The sequence below is a fragment of the Chlamydotis macqueenii genome, chromosome 11 (assembly GCF_036417535.1).
Source record: "Chlamydotis macqueenii isolate bChlMac1 chromosome 11, bChlMac1.mat, whole genome shotgun sequence".
Classification (NCBI taxonomy): Eukaryota; Metazoa; Chordata; class Aves; order Otidiformes; family Otididae; genus Chlamydotis; species Chlamydotis macqueenii.
The window spans coordinates 3201863-3220653 of record NC_141566.1 but is presented as its reverse complement, the minus strand read 5'-3'; the positions used below and the strand labels follow the sequence as shown (position 1 = coordinate 3220653).

The following is an 18791-nucleotide window of genomic DNA, read 5'->3' as shown; positions in this document are numbered from 1 at the left end:
TTTGCAGGTTAATGGGATACTGTCCTGATCAGGGAGTTTAGGTTACAAGGCCGTGCCTTTGAAGACTGGCTTCTTCAGTGTGGCACTTCGGTTTACAACTGGGGATTTCTTTTAATTAGATTGTGCTCTTAATTACTTATGACCTGTATTATCTGCAGAAGCTGCCCAAAACCTAAGCCTTAATAAGGATAATTGGAGTAATCGTATTTTTACCTCTTCTGTAAAGCACCTTGAGCCTTACTAATGAGAAATACTAGGACAGGATCCGATGCTTAATGAAAAATTACCATTAAGAAGTAGAACAAAAATGAAAAGTGAATTAAAATGGAATTTGCTATTTTATATTGCATTAGGGCTGAATTGAGGACTATTTATCAGAGGTGACACTCTGAAAATTTTAACCTGAAAATTGAATGGGGATCTTCTTTATGCATCTCATGATGGGAGATTCCAGGTGAGGATGCCAAGGGCCAGAGCGTGAGCCCGAATGTCATGAGAAGTCACTACAGAAGTGCTGGGCTATCCTACCCCACGCTGGCTGTTCAGTCAGTTCTTGGCTAGTTACAACATCAAGCAAAAGCAGTGGGTATTTTAGGTCACCCAAGTTGCTGTGACCACCACAGCTCCTCCACACTCAAGATTTGGCCTTTCAGCCCTCACCGTCCTCAAAAAGTACTGAGACAGACAGGATTTGGGCTTCTGCTTCTTCCTTTGGTAAAAGTCCTGGTGATATTTATGGGCCTACCTGAACCACACTGCTAAGGAAAGGCATAATCTTTCAACGTGAGGGCAGGGATGGCTAAACCCCGAGCCTCAAGGTGCTGGTGGGATCCCCACTCTCTACCAGGCAAGGATGCAAACGTAAAGCTTTTAACTCTTCCAGGATTATCACCCTCAGACTGGCATTTTGTTCTCTCGGAGATCAAAGCAGGAGGATTTGGAGTCACTTCTGCTTAATTCCGAGTTTGGGCAGATGCAGATCAGCTCCTGCAGGTGTTTGGGGCCAACAGGGACAGGGACTCTGGAGGGAAGAGGAGGGCAGGGCAGGCACCATCTCCTGCAGCTGTGGCAGGGGCAGAGGCCCTGGACCTCCTCAGCAGGACTGCAGGTAGTAAAACACCCCCTCGCATTACCTGGACTTGGAAATGGACCTGGGAAGGGGCAGGGTGGCTCTGCTCTTTCCTTCGCCCCGACTCCTCTGTCCCCACCACAACGCCCAAGAACAGACCCCACTGCAAGCCCTCGCAGCTTTCTCCTCGCCATAGCGAGACTTCCCCAAGACCCCCCCCCCTCCAAATGCCGGACATGGTCCCGGGGTTGGCGGGCTGAGCCACAGAACTGGCCCTTCCCCCCGGGGAGGGAGGTGGTCTCCGTCAGGGCAGCGGAGAAACGGGGGAGCCCCTTCCCCGGGCTCTGAGGGAGAACCCCCGCCTCGGGGGAGCGGCGGGGCCGTACAGCCCCGTGCCGGGAGGTGCGAGGAGGGGGCACGGAGGGGTTTCGGCCACCGTTTACCTCAGGGGCGCTGGTCACCGAGGGCCAGGCCGGGGCCACCGCAGCCGTTAGGGCGGGAGCCGGCGCCGCGCGCCCCCGCCTCAGCCGCCCCTCCGCCGGGAGAACACCGGCCCCGCTCCCCGCTGCACCTGCCCCCGAGCCCGGCATCCCGGCGGGGCAGGGCGGCCGCGGCCCCCTCCTCGTCCTGGGAGTGGGCGGCGGGGGAGGGGGGCCGGCGGGGCAGAGGCCAAGCCGCGCTCCCCTCCCTCAACCGGCCTCGCAGCGGCGGCCCCAGCCTCCCCCCCGCCACCGCGTCCACACCCGCTCCTTACCCCGCGGGCGCCTGCCCCTGCGGCCGCCCGCTCATCCATCTTGCTCCTCTTCCCTCCGAGGTGACAAAGCCGGCATGGCAATGAGACACAGCGAGGAGCTCTGGGAAGTGCCTACCCCAGATTCAGTTATTAACTTTCACCAGGCGGCTGCAACTACGGCACCCGGCATCCCCCGCTGGGCCAAGCGCCTGCAAAGGCGGCCGGGAAGTGTAGTCCTCCCGCCCCGCCGCCTCACCGCCCGCCGGCGGGAGCTGCCGGGCCGGCCTCACCGCCCGAGCGCTGAGCGGGAGCACAACCCTCGCTGCGCGGACCCGGGTCGGAAGGGAGCTGCCTGCCTAGGCTCCTTTAGATTTCCACGTCCTGGTCGATGGAGGAGAGGTGGTCCAGGCGGGTGGTCCATGGAGGCAGCTCCTCTCCCAACAGGCCTGGGACATGCAGGCACCTGGGGGCTAAACACATAAAAGTCCTTCGTGAAACATTGCCTGGGCTGTGAGGCAGACCAAGAAGGCAGGAGTCAAGGGGAACACACAGAAAAAGGGGGATGGGGATGGAGATGTTCATCCTTCCCTCCAAGAGAGGGGGATGTGTTCCCCACTATCATGGCATCAGTCACAAAATGGCCGCTGCCCACACACAGTCCCCTCCTTGGAAAGGCAGAGCTGTACCAAAAGGTTTTGATATTCTAGCAGTTACAAAGGTACTTTTGGCACAGCTGGCTTCCTGGCCAGCCAAACTGCAAATATGAAGGATGTTCTGGGCCCCCTCTGCCCCATCAGGGCTGACATGCCCACATGTGGCTGCTGAGTCACCAGTGCTGCAGGGTGACTGCCCTTCGTATAACTAACTTTTTCCAAGTACCGTTGATGTTTTCTGTACAATCCATAAAGCTGAGCTTCCCTCTGCCCTTGCTGTACAAGGTTTGCTACATTGAGCACACAGACCTGGACACCGCATTAGTTAAAACAAGCCACGTGAAAACAAAAGGACATTTGAAAGATGGGAGTAGCAAGCATCCAAAGTCAGGTGGATAAATGTTTTTAAGTGCAGACATCCATGTTCATGGAGCAATACTACTCCTTACTATATTTGATTACAGATAGCTTTGTTTCATTGTTTTTGATGAAGAGGGTAAAAAAACCCAGCAGAGATAGGGGCCGCACACCAGCCTTTGACTGTAAACACTGCGAAAGGAGCTGAAGAGGGAAAGTCTGTTATTGCTCCATGGGAATCAGCAAGACAGGGGTATGAGAGTGACACTAAAATGGGCCGTGCTGTCACAAGGCCTTGTTTGCCAGAGCCAGACAAGAATGAGCTGTTATAAAACATGGTGGAATGTTTGTTTTTGTAGTACTGGATTTCCAAAATCCATAGTCTTTTTGTGGCAGACAAGCTCACTCCTTTCTTTGCCTCGTTACTGCAGCTGTCGGAGGTCCGCACCCCTGCCTGGAAAACATGAGTAACAGCGAGAAAGCAATCCTAGCAAAAATCTGCATCATTCATGCGTAATCAGACAATGCTTGGGAGATTTACAAAGGAGGGGAGGAGGAGGAGAAAACCACAGCGCTGCAGTCATTTGCATTATTTCCAGTTTCTTTTCTTTGCAATAGTCACTTTTAGCTTTAAAATGTAACGAGTATGTATTTTATGCACAGCTTTATACACTCTTCAGCATTATTGGGTTTAATTCCCATCCCACCATGACCGAGTAAAATTTGGCAAGTAGGCTGTGTCTTGTTTCTAACACATGCTTTCATTTTGTCTTGGTAGTGTTATGTATGTACATACAAATTAACTTAAAAGCATACTTTGTGTTGTGGCTTACGGCTTACCTCAAAGATTCTCTCCATGGTTCGTCCTGGCTGCTTTATACTATTCAGGCCATGCAAAACCTCCCGGGAAGCACCCTAACAATACTGCTGGGAATTCACTGGGAATAAAACCAGGCAATCTCTGCTTTACATCACTGCCTTTTCTCTGATCCAGCAGGAAGATACACAAGCAGTTCAGCTGGAGCACTGCATCTTCTTACAGTTCGTAAGAGCAGAGCTGTGACTGCTAACGGAATCCAACACACACTTTTGGAGGCTCAGGAGCCAATCTGAGCTTGGAGTAGTCCTGAGTTTGGTTTAGAGCCACCCTGTGCTTGCATTTGGGTCTCGCAGCAAGCGTATGAGCCAATGCACGACGCTCAAAACGGAAATCCCAACTTTATACATTTGCACCGTGCTGGTGGTCCTCCACTGACAATACTTGCGGTTCTGCAATGAGCGTAAGCCACACACATAAGCCCAACTGTCCGACTGTGTGGTTTTACTATGCCAGTTTCAGAGCTTTTAGGACCACAAACTTGAGCAAAGGTGCACTGCAGTTCTGTTTGCCTGGGACTCAATTTTTACCTGCCTTGGTCTTCAGAGTTTCCCCTATATTCAGATTTAGATACATTAGTTGCCTACTATGAGATGAAAAACACTTTTAAATTTGCACTTTTTTACTACACTTGCACATTCAAAATTTCATCTTACTTTATCACTTGATGGCATGGAAGTTTTAACATAATAGCACACCTGTAACAGTTTACTTCCTTACCAATGTTCATTCTGATGATAACTGAGTGCTTACAGATCCACTGGACAAAAATAAAAGGATATTTACAAATATTATAATTAATGCAAAAAGGAAAAATACCTCCAACTCCTGATGCTAGAAAGAAAATATTGTAATGTAGACCATTCTAAAAATCTGAAAGAAAGACCATATGCAACCTGGGAGCACTTTAAATATGTTTATTCAGCAGCTATTACAATCAGCCTCCAAAAAACTGGAGTCCCCTCATGTTTCTGAACCGTGTCGAGTGATGAAAATGCCTGCTAAGAACATTGAAGCTAAACAGTGCACTCCTTTCTGAGAAACAGACATGTCTAACAGGGATTAATCTCTTTGAAAAGGCAAAATATAAATATATACACTCTAAATTCACAACAACAGTTTAAACTCACTACGTTAATTCAAGTGGGGTAACAGTGGACAAATCCACATCATGTAAACTGCAGTCGTAGAACATCTCTGCTGTCTTCTCCTCAAACCCTGTCCAGTTTCGGTTTACACTGTGATCTGCCTATCGCAGAGTTGAAATACAGAAGCGCTGAAGTGTTGAATCTCAGGGGCTGTGCACAGGACCAGGAAGTGGGGCGATACTCTGTTCTCTACACGTTGCTCAAGGCATCCACGCCAGGAAGAACCTTACCTGTTAGCAGATAAATATACCAATAAAGTTAGGAAACCCTCTGCTCTCTAACAACTGAGCTTTACACTTGCAATTGCAACATTTAAGCATATATTAAAAAAAATAATAATAATCAGAAATTATAGGTTAAAAATGGAAGAGCTTGGCTCTACATACACTTCTGTTGATGACTGCGGCTCTTACGGCATATGGGTTACATTTAAACTGTTCCGCACAGTAAATACCTTTTAAGGCTGTGCTGAGTGTCCGGAGCACAGCTGCGCTCCTGTGTCAGCAGACAGATTAACATACCAGTCATCAATTCTCAATTAACAATAATGGTAAATGTCTATCCAAGTCCCTGCTAGGGTCAGGTCCAAACACCTAAGGTCTTTTTCCACTAAATTTGATAGCAAACAGATTTCTGATTGCATCTAGGGAGTTGCTGCATACTTTCTTCAATCCCTAGTGGCATGTAAATAGAACTTTGGAGCGTATGGTGGAAATCTTAAGAATGAAATAAGAAAAAAGAAACAAAGCCTCCTACAAGTCTCAAGTCTTTTACTGGGACTAAACCACCCAGGTCTAGATATTTACATCCCTCATGCCCACTGATGCAAGGAATATACTCATCTTTGAGTAGGAGGGCCCAGATTATTAAAGTGCAATGTTTTCTAAAGCATTTTTAGCTTTTTGTCCTATTTTAATAATGAAGAGAGACCATTCTGGTTTTGCTTTTTTTTTTTTTTCCCCAGGAAATCTGCCTTCTAATGCTCAAGCTGTGTGGCCGTACTGAATTTTAACGCTGTTCACAACTTGCTAGTTTGCTGGAGGTTTTTTTGGTGGGGGAGGTTGCCTTTATTTTAATCTTCAGAAGCTTTTCTAATTAGCCAGACTTCCGTTACATTTAAAAGATCACACACACAAACCCATATTTTGGGCCAAAACTTAGACAAGTTTGTCCTTTTGAATAAATCGGTTGCACAGTGTTTCCTTCTAGCCATGTGCATTCTTTCCCTTTACCATCACTCCCTAGGCAACAGAAACAAAAGCTCTGTCTCGCATCTAACTGCTGGAAACCAACAGCTGCAGTGCAGTTTAGCACAGTTTCTCTTCGACAGAGAAGTTGACAGCATTAGATAATTTACACATATTGGGAAACAGCTAATTACCAGAGGAAATGAAAACTCATTTAGAGTACAATGTAACTCATTAGAAGAATCCTGTAAATTCTCACCATTTTGAATTCCAAGTACCCTCGCGCAGGTTTGTAAGTGATCACTAGAGGGCTCCCCAAAACCAGGGAAGTTCAAACAATGCGCTGAAAGGAGACTTCTGGCAAAAATTCGAGACTATTCTGGTGAGATTTCCCTAACAGAAACTGGGCATTTTAAGCAGTCTGGTTAGCGTGTCTCAGGGGATCATTTACAAAAGACAGCCCGTTCGCAAGGCCGCTTATTTTCTATTCCAGCATTTTTGCTTTCTGGGAGTGGCAGACTGCGCTGTTTGCAAGAATACTCCATTTTCTTTCCTCTCTTCCTCTAGGACTACAAAAGAGCAATGAGGAGCTAATTGCTCAAAAGCTACGTGCAACTCCACGGGGCAGCACAGAAAAGATATTCACTCTATTGCTGTGCTTTCTTGAGGATCAGCGCATGGCAGAGCACTCAGAACTACCAGATTTGCTCAAACAAGTTAGGAGAAAAGAACAGTTACCCTCTAGCAGTTCCAGGCTGGCGCCACCTCCCGTGCTGACATGGCTAACTTTATCCTCAGTGTTCCACTTGGCACAGCAAGTGGCTGTATCTCCACCACCTGTAGTACAAACAAAATCAGTGAGACACAGAAGAAATTCCGATTTTGTCCAGCTGAAGGGCCATAGCCTTGCTACCAGCTAGTCCTGCTCCCACACGCTCAGCATCAGTACAGACAGAAGTTTTTAAAGCCCTGTCTCCAAGCTGAAGCATAGATGAAAGCATTAGGAAAGAAAACCAATTTGACAAGTAATTTTATGTGCTACTGGCAAGCAGAAGCTTCCTTGTTGCATTTAGAAAGCCAAGAACAAACACATACACCTACTTACCAATAATGGTGATGCTGCCCTTTCCAGTTACTTCTACCACTTTGTCCATTAGGGCTTTGGTTCCTTTGGCAAACTTGTCCCACTCAAAAACACCAACTGGACCATTCCACACAATTTGCTTCGCCCTTCCCACAACTTCAACAAATTTCTTCACACTTTCAGGGCCGCAGTCCAAGCCCTAAGACAAGTAAGAGAAGCCATAGATACACCTCCTGATGACCCTCATCTCAAATCACCCATGTCTAGCTGTGTTCCTCAGAGGCTTCCTCCTCCCCCCGGATATGAAGCAAAGGTTTCTCTGTATGCACGGAACACTGAGGAACAGAGATTTGCCAGCAGCTGCTGCAGTAGGGTGGTGTCTGGCGTGGTATTTATAAACTTTTGCCAACTCTGCTTAAATTTCAGTCAAATAAAAGGGATTTCTACTGCATTCAGATCTGAAGGTTTTAGAAGAATTTTGCTGTTTTAATCCAAATCTCACAAAAGCTACTTTAGACTTAAAAATTCAGGACAAACCACACGGCTTCAATTTAATGAAGCCAACATACTCTACATAGCTTACTGCCTTCAGAAAGCTATTTGCAAAGGGTCACAATTGCTCTTTCTACTCCTTTAAGACGTTTCCGTCCCACCTTGCTGGTGCCTGCTACTTCTTCTAGTCCCTTGCCTATCAAAACCTACCATCCAGCCAGCAGGAATGCCTGAAGCCACTGTGGCTTCCCCAGTCTGTGCGTGCTCATCAAATTTGTCTGCAGTGATGAAGTCAACAGGCAGAGTAATCTTCACACCGTTCTTCTCTGCCTTGGCCATCAGGTCCTTGACAATTTTTGATCCCTCTTCATCAAACAGAGAGTTGCCAATCTAGAGAAATTATTTGGGAAAAGTAAGAGAGAGGCATTTGTTTAGCTACCGGTCATTACAGCAGAGAACAGCAGCAGTCGAAAGGCTGTTTTCTTAAAGCACCTAAGCCATAGACATAGGCCATAATCCCATTTTTGCAAAGTGATTGTCAAGTAACTTCTGAGTGCCCCCTACTCTGCCAGAGTTGAGACAGCCAGTCCTCAATACCAGAACATGTAAGGGACATTCTGACCATATTCTCTACTAGGAGCAGACACAGAATCGCTCTTTTCATACCTCCATGTTGTTGATCACTTTGAGGAAGGTGAATGCCATTCCACCACCAATGATCATCTCATTGACCTTATCCAACATGTTACTGATCAGCTGGATCTTATCCTGAACTTTGGCTCTGGCGAGAGAGAAAAGGAAAAGGAATGAATAACGTAGCCACTGCCCAAAACTCCTCAGACAGAACTTACTCATTAGTAATCTTTGGCTAAGACAGAATGAAGCCTCACAAGGACTTCTTGGGTCAAAGCAGAATTAATCAACTGCTATTCAGTAATGGCAATATTGTGACTGTGGCATGTCAAGGCCATTCTGAGAGAATGACCCAACAAAGGATCATTCAGCCCTCCACTTTTTTCCTATTTAAATATAAACCTCGTTTGGCACTTCACAGCCCGATTTCCCCTGCCTCTCCAGCAAGGCAGAGCAGAGATCACAGCACTGCCATTCACAACCACTGTCCAAGCCCAGATTCTCTGTACCAGCTACTGTATGCCCAGCTCCTGTCACCTGCCCAGCACCCCGTCACTCTCACAGTACAGCTTCAAACTATGAGCACGATCTGTGACACAGAACTGCCCTGCCCAAAAGCAGATGACTGCTTTTGGCACAAGAAACAAATGATAAAATAACAATAATACCAAAATTATTTCATGTAGGAATAGCAGAACAGGCAGTGAATAGACACAAGTCTCCCGTCTTCCCTCTTTGATGCCATGTATGGAATTTTTGTTGTTATCTAAAAGAAAGCTTCATAAAAGACCCTAAGAAACAATCCTGAGCTAAACCTAGGCCAGCACTCAGGAGACTTGCATTATAGTCTTAGTTGGACCATGCCCTGCTTGGTGACATTAGATAAGACTATTCTTCCTTTGCTTTAGTTTCCCTATCTCTAAAACAGGGATAACGATATGAATTTCATCAATAAAATGTTTCCAGCCCTAACCACAAGAAACAGGAATTGCCTCTACAAATCCAGCCATAGTGACATAGAGAGTGCTGGTGTCCTGCCACCAACCCCAGTTTAAGCTGTGAAGTTGTTAATGTTGCAGCACTGTCGGAACTGAACTGGTAAAGAAGCGTTGATGGGATGGGACAGAGCCACAGCAAACCCTGCAGGGCCCATCTTGCCGTGTGCAGCTCCAGGGAAAAAGAGATGTGAAGGTGAGTTATTACATTTTTGTTTCTTTCCTTTGCACATACCTTGCTCCTGGCACTGAATTACTTTCCTGCACATGGTCTTCCTTTGCCAACATATTTCATTTACACTTTACTTGTTAGTATAGGGGCTCTCAGTTCATCCTCTAAGCCAAATTTTGTTATATATAAGCAGTGGCAAACCTGCAGCTGAACCACATGCAGCTTCCTCTGGTACAATCGAGCAAGAGTTGCTTAATCTGCTGTCCCACCTAGGAACCAGCTGCACTGCCAGTGGAATGGTGGGGCCTTCAAACAGCTAATGGTATTTTCTGGCTCTGAACTGCTCTCAGAGCTCCTCCTGTGGCTCGCTAAGATGCAGTCGGCATTTATCAGTCCCTGACCGCACAATGAGTTCACCATCAAGCTCCAAAACTGAGACATGCTGGTCACCCACGTTACGCACCTCTCTAAAAAGTTTATTTTGCTCCCACTGGATTTACACCACTTCCAGACTTTACTAATAGGCCAGATATTTTAGCATTTTGGCCATCGTAGCTGCTGCTCTAACTCAAACATCTGATAAGGTAGCAAACTAACAAACTTTCCCTTGGTGATATACCTGCAACTTCCATCACAGGCAATGAGGAGTGCGTACCACTTACTGATGGGTCACCTGCAGCTGTAAACCTTGGAAAAGTACTAATAAAAAGAAAAAAAAGCATTGTTCAGCATAACCAAGGTCACATTAAAACTTCATGTGAGAAGTGACTACTACTTCTTAATAACCACAGTTACGAGTGTAAAAAGCAGGAATGAGCCACATATTTCTATCAATAACGTGGGAATGTTACAATGTCCCAGCTTTGTGTTACTTAGCAAAATATTTTAATTCCCCCGATGAACTGAAATTCACCTGATGAACTGAAATACCCTGTCATAGAATTTCAGTGCTAAACTGGGTACACAGGTGACAAAAATGGGCAGCAAAGGGAAATTATTTCTACGCTTAAGCAGTCACTTGGTTTTGCACCTTTAAGTTTCTGTGCACGCTGGCTGCTATGGAAGAGTGGAGGGAGGCCCATCCAGCTACAGTAGGTCACCATTGCATAATGAGAGATCGTGTCAACTTACAGAGTGCTGAGCCTGCAGGATGCCTGTACTCTGAACCGTGGAGGAAAGGTCACTGACAATGTTTCAGGGCCATCATGTGTATCTAACAGTTCTTCTGGGTCACCTGTACAACAAACTGCCGTGGACTATCTCCATTTGGGGAATGTGAGAGGACAGGAGATATGACGAGCAGACCCTGATAGTATCATTACATGGACATGGTCAGTTAGCTCCTCTCGTTCACGTCTTACAGAGATCTCAGGACTTATCTACAACCTGAACTGTAGGTACAGTTAAAAGGAGAGTACTTGCTTGAAAAGCCAAAGTGACTTTTCATTTCTTAAAGAGAAATACAGAGTCGATCCGTTCTTGTGTCTTACCCTCCAAGAATTGCTAAGAAGGGTCTCTCCGGACTCTCTAGGGCCTTAGCAAAATAATCCAGTTCTTTCTTCATCAGGAAGCCAGCAGCCTTCTGAGGCAGATTGACACCTACCATGGAGCTGCAGAATAAAGTCAAGAGTGAGGAAAGGAAAAATTTTCTATCAGTACAGGTCCAAACACGCCTGTGTCTCACAGCATTATAAAGCTAATTGTTTAGTCAGCTGCAGCAATGAGAATAGCTACTACCAGCATAGAAACTAACACAAGGCTTTTTGTTTTCCTAGTTTGATAAGATGGCTGTACGTGTTTACTTTCTGAGATTGTTTTTGCACAGACATATTGATATGCAAGACATTTATACTGTTAACTGGTGATCCAAACCACCGAGGGACAAATAAGCATAGCAAGCACAGAGATGTCTTCCTCCAACAGCACTGGATTATGAAATCAAGCTCAATGAGGACCACTGAAGTTTGCAAGTACACCTGTCTAAACACACTCCATGAGAATAATCAACCTGGAGCTATTAATCTTTTGGAAAAGACATCTGCTGTAATTGCAGGACAATTTATACAAGTCCTAAGCAAGTAATTTTTGTATCTTCAAAGTCTAAAAAGTCCACTCAAGTCTTCAGAGTTTCAGCTGTCTCTTGTTTCAACAAGAGTCAAACTTGAAAGAGCACACACTGTTGAGAACTACCTCCACTAAATCCATTACTCAGGAACAAACACAGCAGAGTAATGGGATAAGCCCAAAAGGAAGTTAAAACTCACTGGGGGCAAAGCTGTATGTGTTTCCATGGCAGACATCATTCCGTAGTTTTGCCTGTGGTAGCAAATGGATACGCACCTGTGAGCTCGGTGGGCAGTTCCAAAAGCATCATTGATGTAGACATCTCCCAGTTTAGAAAGAGAGGCTCTGAAAGCCTCCACTTTGGCAGGTTCAGCTTTGATCTAAAAAGAGAAAGAATGACAAGTTTGTTGAGAGTTGATTCTGAAACTGAAGTCAAAGTCAGCAATTTATCTTGTAAACCCAAAGCAAAGTCAGCTGGAGAAACTAATCAGTTCATCCTGTGGGTCACTGTATTTCGTATGCTCTCTCCCAGTCCAGCAGGAGCAATAAAAAGGTTTAAAAGGTTTAAACTCCATGTTAAACTCCCCAAGACTGCTATTACAGCCTGAGGACTGTTCCTACTTCAAGTTTCTAGTCCATCAACAGAGCAGGAATGAATGGCAGCACTACCAAGCTTTCAGTCTCTCTCCAACACGTTTCCAGTTTTGTGCAGACACAGAAATTGTGTGCAAAGACAAGGCAATGCTGAGATGAGACTAAACAAACTCACGCTCCCTTATTGAACAAAGAAAGCATGGTCTCCCAGTGCCACAGGTAAAAGGATGAGCTCCTGAAGGATTGATTTAGCAACTGCATTGAGGATTAACTCATAAATAGCCTGCACACCACAACAAGCCACAGTGAAAGCAGTCAACATCAGAAAGCTGGAGATAAGGTTAGCGTGTAGTAGGCAAGAACAGATGCATTTCTGTTAAAAGACTTTTTCTCCAGCCTCCAAGCATCCTACCAAATCCTCCTGGGATGGCTCATGTAGTTCAGTTTCCTTTCCCACTATGAAAAGACAGCAGAGCTCACTTTGACAGTAAGTGACTGCTTGGACCTACTTTACAGCCACTTGCTCTTAGAGAAGGGCCCAGACTGGCAGTCAAGCGAATCACCTCTCCAAGCGCCTTTCTGCTTTATCAGCTCACCATCCCGAGGGAGGCCTCTGCTAGCACCCAGATGTTACACCACAGGGACAAGGGCAGGAAGGTACTCTTGTCTGGCTTTACACAAAGAGATTAAGTGCTCCTGTTAAAATCAGTAGCATCTGTAACTGACTTACTAGCACTGACTTTCACCTCTGCTAGGTCTGTCAACAGCACGTCTCTTGTGCTCAACTGCAGTGCGTGCTTCCACGTGCATATGCCCAGCTAAATAATCTGAGAATTACAGAAATGCACAATGCCAAGGGACTGTCTCCCAAAGCAAATTAAATTCTTGCCCTGCTCTTCTCCCTGCCGCCATAGTGCCTTTCGGTGGCACACAGTTCTAGCAGTGAATAATTCCAGACTTTCTCCATTTCTCATTGCCATCTGCAAAGGCTTACTAGATCTCTGGGCTGTTTTCTAAGCTACAGGAGTCCTGTGTCAGCCCATAAAGGGCACCACACGATGTCAGCATTCCACTCCATGCACTGAATCTGAAAGGAGCCAAGGCCTGTGTAAAGTCAGTGGGGTCACCATCGCTAAGAAAAGCAGCTGTCTGGGGCAAGCATTCTTCCTGACCTTCAAGAAAATGTCAGAGGTGCAAGGCAGTCTGGTTCTAGATGACTACTCTTTAAGAGCAGAGTTTGGTATAAAAGGGTTTGATAATCCCTATGCTGCAAAGTGTTTAAACATTATATTAAAACACTAACCAGATAACCAAGAAAGAAGGGTCATTCTTATGGCCCCAGTGGCAACAAACTATCTCCAACAGACCTTGCTTTTTGTTTTAGACATCCCAAAATGAAGTCTAATAAGCAGCAAGCAATTTCCTGCACAGCCCTATTTTGCTGCTTGTTCCTTCTTTCAGAGGCTATACTACCTGTGGCACAGTAATCTACAGCCTTTCACTTAAGCTGTTTCATCTTGGAAATTCAATGCATTTGACTCAAACTTTAGCACAGCATGATACAAATGACTGGATATGCTGAACTAAAGATCTCGGACATGCTTCTCAGAGCAAATTCATAATTAGCATTTTAGCGCCAGGCTGGTGGCTCCTCGTCCATCTGCAACAAACAAGGCAGTAAGACCAGAGCAGGCATGCACAAAAGCTAGACTTGAAATTGCACCTTGTTCCCTGAAGCATCCTTCCCTTTCCCTTCTTCTTCTACATGGAATCGGAGGTTCTCTAGCAGGATGATGGAGCCAGCTGCAGGATTAGCACAGGCCTTCTCCACTTCAGGACCAACACAGTCCTTCAGGAATAAGACCTCCCTGCAAACACAAGAGACAAGCTGTCATCCCACCAGTGACTCTTCCTTTCAAAAGGGAAAGCATTCAGGTCCGCTGTCAGAGAGGGCCTGATGCATGCCGGACTGCTCTTCTACTTCACCTGCCCATGAGTGCTTTAAGCTCCACAGCTACTGGGGCCAAGGAGAACTTGTCAGGCATGGGAACACCGTCCGGGCGGCCCAGGTGACTCATCAACACCACTGACTTGGCTCCATGATCCAAGCAGTGCTTGATGGTAGGAACAGCAGCCTTGATTCTGTAATGGCAGAGAAGAACAAATTAAAAAGGATTCTAGTAGAGTTTACCAGGCAAGTAAACTTAGTGACCACTTACACCAGAGCCCAGGGAGTTGCCCCTGAAAAGTGACAAGAGAAAAGGAGCACAAGAGCTGGGCAGAACAGTTACTTAAGAAGTCCATCCTACCTCTGGGGTTCACACGGTTCAGCCTGCCTCTCATGAAAAGACAGCAGGGCATCACCACCACTAAGTCTCCAAAAGGGACACTGGGCTTCTCAGCAACCTATCCTTGCTGGAACAATGTCTAGGAGACTAACCACATCCCACAGAGCACAGCTTTCACTGTGGAGCTAACCCAACCTACTCTTCTCCTAGGGACCGTGAGAATCCTGAAGCACCATCCAGAAAGCATCAACAAAATTCTTTGTCCCAGCATGTTTTCATATGTTTCACTGTTATCTTCCATGCAATGTAGAACACGGAAGTAAAATGCATTTTGTATCTGCTGATTGCTTGTAGCTAATAAACGCCAGGACAGCCAGGATACACTTGAACATTACTGGGCTTCCTGGTTTAGTCTGTGATCCTGAACCAATAAAGAAATGTTGGGAATATTGAACAGTGAGCATATTGTGGTGATCAAAAGCGGCACCTGCCTGCCAGTGACAGACAAGCAAGACAAGACATTTGGTATCACCGTTTCTAAACCCCATGTCTTTGTATGCTGCGCTAGAACAATCATTCCAACATTAAGCCAACAAGCTAACATAACCGCAGGGTAATCAGAAGGCAGAAAGTCTTCTGGATATTACCAACAAATATAGCAGATTTTCACACACAGCCAAAGGAACATGGTTGTGAAGTGGTCATAACACTTCAACCATATTTCAAGAACGAAGTTTAGGGTCTGTACAAGTAAGAGACTTTTTCTATATACTCTCCATAGCAGCTACGGTGAGAAGCAGCCTTGTTACCATATTTTCCTAATAGCTGCAGGGGTTTTAATTAATAATTGTCGGACGTTCTCTGAGACACTTTTAATATTCTGGTACGAGCAAAGACAGCGTAATCATAGTAGCATTTCAGGTACTGCTAACAGAACTGGGCTAAAATCAGAGAGAAAACAGACTTTGGGGCTTCAATCTGGGATGGAAATTATGGCTTACCTTTGATTGTTGGTTATTTTGTGATCCTTCATTGGAACATTGAAGTCAACTCTAAAAAAAAAAGAAATTCAAATTAAATATTCAACAGATTCCTTTTATAAAGAGTGAGGGAACCTGCCAGTAAAGGCACTGGCTAGAAAAGCAATGTTACAATTAGAGTAAGTTTTTTAGCTCTGCCTTGTACACAAGTTCTGTTTTGAAATCAGTATGTTGTTAGGTATCTCTGCCTGTAATAATAGAACACAAAGGGAGAACAAACATCTGCTAGAATGATTTAGCAAAGCTATGCCACCAATACATCCTAATGCTCATGCCCACAGTAGCAATGATGCTGAAACAAGGAATACAACCGAGATTGAACAAGCTCCTCATAACCTTTTCACTTTAAACAACACGCTCTCGGATCACTGACAAGGAGCTTCCAAGGGAAAGGAAGCAAATGATGAAAAGCGGCATTGTGTTCTCTAATGAGGTCTCCAAAATACTTGGTTGGACAACTACAGCAAGCAGGCAGGCTCAAAAAAGCTGTCCAGTTATGGCCTACAACATTGAATTTCTGTTCTCTACGGCTCTAACCTCTCTACGGCCGAGTGCTGTGGCTTATCACACTCCCACTGGAAGACCTGACGTGGATGTAGAGGTAAGTTCCCTACTCCTGCCCGACGAAGGGATGGAAGGGAGGAGTTTCATCAGCCATTTCTCACTTGTGTACCTTGCGCCCATGTGCTGACTAGCTGCAGCAGGAAGCTGTGTTGCGTAACAGCAAGGGCAGGCATTACTCACAGAGCTACGGAAGGGAACATCTAACCGACTGTAACAGCACATCAGAAGGAGGAAAGTGAAACATGGTGTTACAGTTCACCCTTCATCGTTCGGTATCTGTATTAACGAACGATAAAATTTAGGAAGTTGCTTGAATTCTCTCGCAGCCTGCTCAGCACAAGAAACAGACAGAAAGAACCACAAAAGCTGCCAGCAAAACAGGAGTAGCTGAGCAGAAAGAAATTGAACTGGCAGCCCCACAGTACAGCAGAGTAACTCTACAAAGGGGAAAGAAGAGCACCATTATCGTGCTATTATTCTAAAATGAGAGAATAAAGGAATAGTTTGCGTTACTGAGCCATTAGAGCTACAAAAGAAAGACCCAGCTCACCCTTCTTCCCCACTGCAGAAAATGGAAATCTGAGCTCCCCCTGAACCCTTTCTCCTCCCCATTCCCAACTTCTCTTGCAGCTTCGGCATTAGGACTGGAAAATAAGCAGGTTATGAGTACGCCAAAATTTTGATGAATGTGAGAAGAAGAAAAGAGATATTGATTTCAGTAGTACTGAGAGCACATGGTGATTCTTTTCAGGGAAATGAGATGCAGGCGGGAAACGCAAAGATTGGTACATCATCTGCAGTTTCACTCGGTTTTATTAGCCCGTCACAGAACAGAAAAATAGGTATGTGCTTTAACTACCAGAAACTAGAAGCTGGCTAACCCATCCTCTGCTAATGCAGGCCTGTTCTCTGTAACACAACTCAGAAAAGGAAAAAAGCAGTTAGATGGGAAGAAAAAAAACCTAGTTGTTAGAGATAAAAAGGTTGTACCAGATTTAGAAAGCGCGTGCAAAATCTGAGCTAGCTTCTTCAGCGCTCAGTATAGGGGCTAGTTTCTGGTAATCAAGTTTTCAGGAAAATACTTCAAAATAAGATGACAGAGAGACAAGATAAAACGAGCAAGCTGCCTGACAGAGACTACAACGAAGATAAGTTATAATTTTGTTATACCTGCCTACTCACCGAGCAAGGTAACAGACACATACTAGTCATACTACGGTGACCTTGGACAAAGAAGCCCATAATAAAAGCACTTGGAGCAGGATGTATCACCTTGTACCTCTGTGCTCCTATCTCCCAGGACTGGGCAGCAATCCCAACATTAGGATTTCAGCAAGCCTTGATGTTTTATAAAGAAGCTACGAACTCCTATTTTAGGGTGCTGAATGCCTGTGATTCGACTCTTATTGCAAAAAAAAAAAAAAGTTGAATTATTATTTTACTTGGGGTAGCTGGCCAGAGCCATATTTTCTTTTTTTTTTTTTTTTTTTATTGCAACGGTTTTTGGATTTGCAGGAAGGAAAAAGGGAACCGGAGAATAAGTTGTTTGTTTGTTTGTTTGTTTTTTTCCGTATAAAAATACGTTAGACTGGCCAGTTTTCCGCTCAGACAGCCCGCGGGCCATGCAGGCCCAAGAAGAGTGATTCACCGAGGCAGCGCTGGACACCGCCCGCTTCAGCTTTCTCAGAGCCCAGCCAGGCCTGGATTCGCACCCCTCCCGCCTTACGGGGGAACAGATACATTTCTGGGAGGGGAAATTCGGGATATGCGGGGCCTTCCCAACAGCCGGCATACGGGAAAAAAAAAAAAAAAAAAAAAAAGGGGGAAAAAAACCCAAACCAAAACCTCAGAGAATATAATTAGCCGCTGCCGAGGGCTGAGGTGACTCGCGGCTGCTGCCTGGGGAAGGCTGTGTGGAAAACCCCTCGCCGCGGCCTGCCCGCCGCCCGCCCCGCAGGGCCCGGCCGGTGCTGAGGGCCGGGCCCGGACAAGGGCAGCAGGGGCGGCGGCACCGGCGCCGTTCCTCCCCTCACCGTGCGGCGGAGCCCCAGCTCCTCACCTCATGACGACCCGCTTGCCCTTCACGTCCACCTTGTCGAGGGTGAGCTTGTTGGAGAGAGACATGGCTGCTCCGAGTCTAATCCCGTCTGATCCCACCCGCTCCGTTCCGCCGCCGCCCGCGCTCTGCCGCAGCCACCGCCAGTGCCGCCGGCACCCAGCCCGCCCCGCCCCTCCCCGCCACCGATTGGACCGCGCTGCCTGCCGCGCGTCGCTACTGGTCGAGCCGCCTGCCCGTCGGCGGCCCGCCCGCCCCCGCGGGAAGGCGGGCTGCAGAGGGAGGCCTGGTCACGTCCCGCACGCAGCCGCTCGCCACTGGGACCGGTGGCCCCCGGCGAAGCGTGGTGGGCGGTTGTGCGGCGTTCGGGGACGTGCAGGTCCCCACCGCACCGCCTTCCTACACCGCCAGTCCCGCGGAGGGGCAGGGATCCAGCCTCGAATTTAAAAATGTATTTGATTGTAAAACTAAAAATGATTTTTTTTTTTTTTGGGGGGGTTGGGAAGCACAGCAGCTACCATCAGCCGGCCTGGTCTCACAAAAGCTCTCTATTCTTCCAGCTTTTGGAAATAATCACCTATTTGTTTTGTTTCCTCCTTAAGTACGTGATCATATGTCACTGCAATGAATCCTTGTTCATCTTCCATCTCCAAACATCCGAATTAATAGTTCTGGATCTTACGGGAGGGTAAATTATCCATAAATGTTAAATGGGGGAACCCTTCAAATGAAGGACAGGCACCTGCACAGCTGGCACATACGTCTGGCCTCTCAACTAAAAGAAC

At 46.3% G+C, this 18791-nt stretch overlaps 2 protein-coding genes across 2 annotated transcripts in view; both read right to left on the bottom strand.

Moving 5' to 3' along the window:
- The window catches only part of AMOT (angiomotin), a 58447-nt gene extending 56492 nt beyond the window's left edge, over positions 1-1955 (bottom strand). Inside the window, exon 1 of the mRNA XM_086756409.1 lies at positions 1824-1955. The gene's annotated coding sequence lies outside the window, so the exon portion shown is untranslated. The remainder of the gene's footprint in view (positions 1-1823) is intronic.
- Positions 1956-4591: 2636 nt separating this feature from the next.
- On the bottom strand, positions 4592-18145 carry PGK1 (phosphoglycerate kinase 1). Its single transcript, XM_086756561.1, has 11 exons — positions 18010-18145; positions 15348-15398; positions 14045-14200; positions 13782-13926; positions 11741-11844; positions 10891-11010; positions 8267-8381; positions 7811-7990; positions 7130-7307; positions 6763-6861; positions 4592-5067 (listed from the first exon to the last, which is right to left on the bottom strand). The coding sequence occupies exons 1-11, from the start codon at positions 18072-18074 to the stop codon at positions 5027-5029; spliced, it is 1254 nt and encodes a 417-aa protein (XP_086612687.1). The 5' UTR covers positions 18075-18145; the 3' UTR covers positions 4592-5026.
- Positions 18146-18791: the final 646 nt, after the last annotated feature.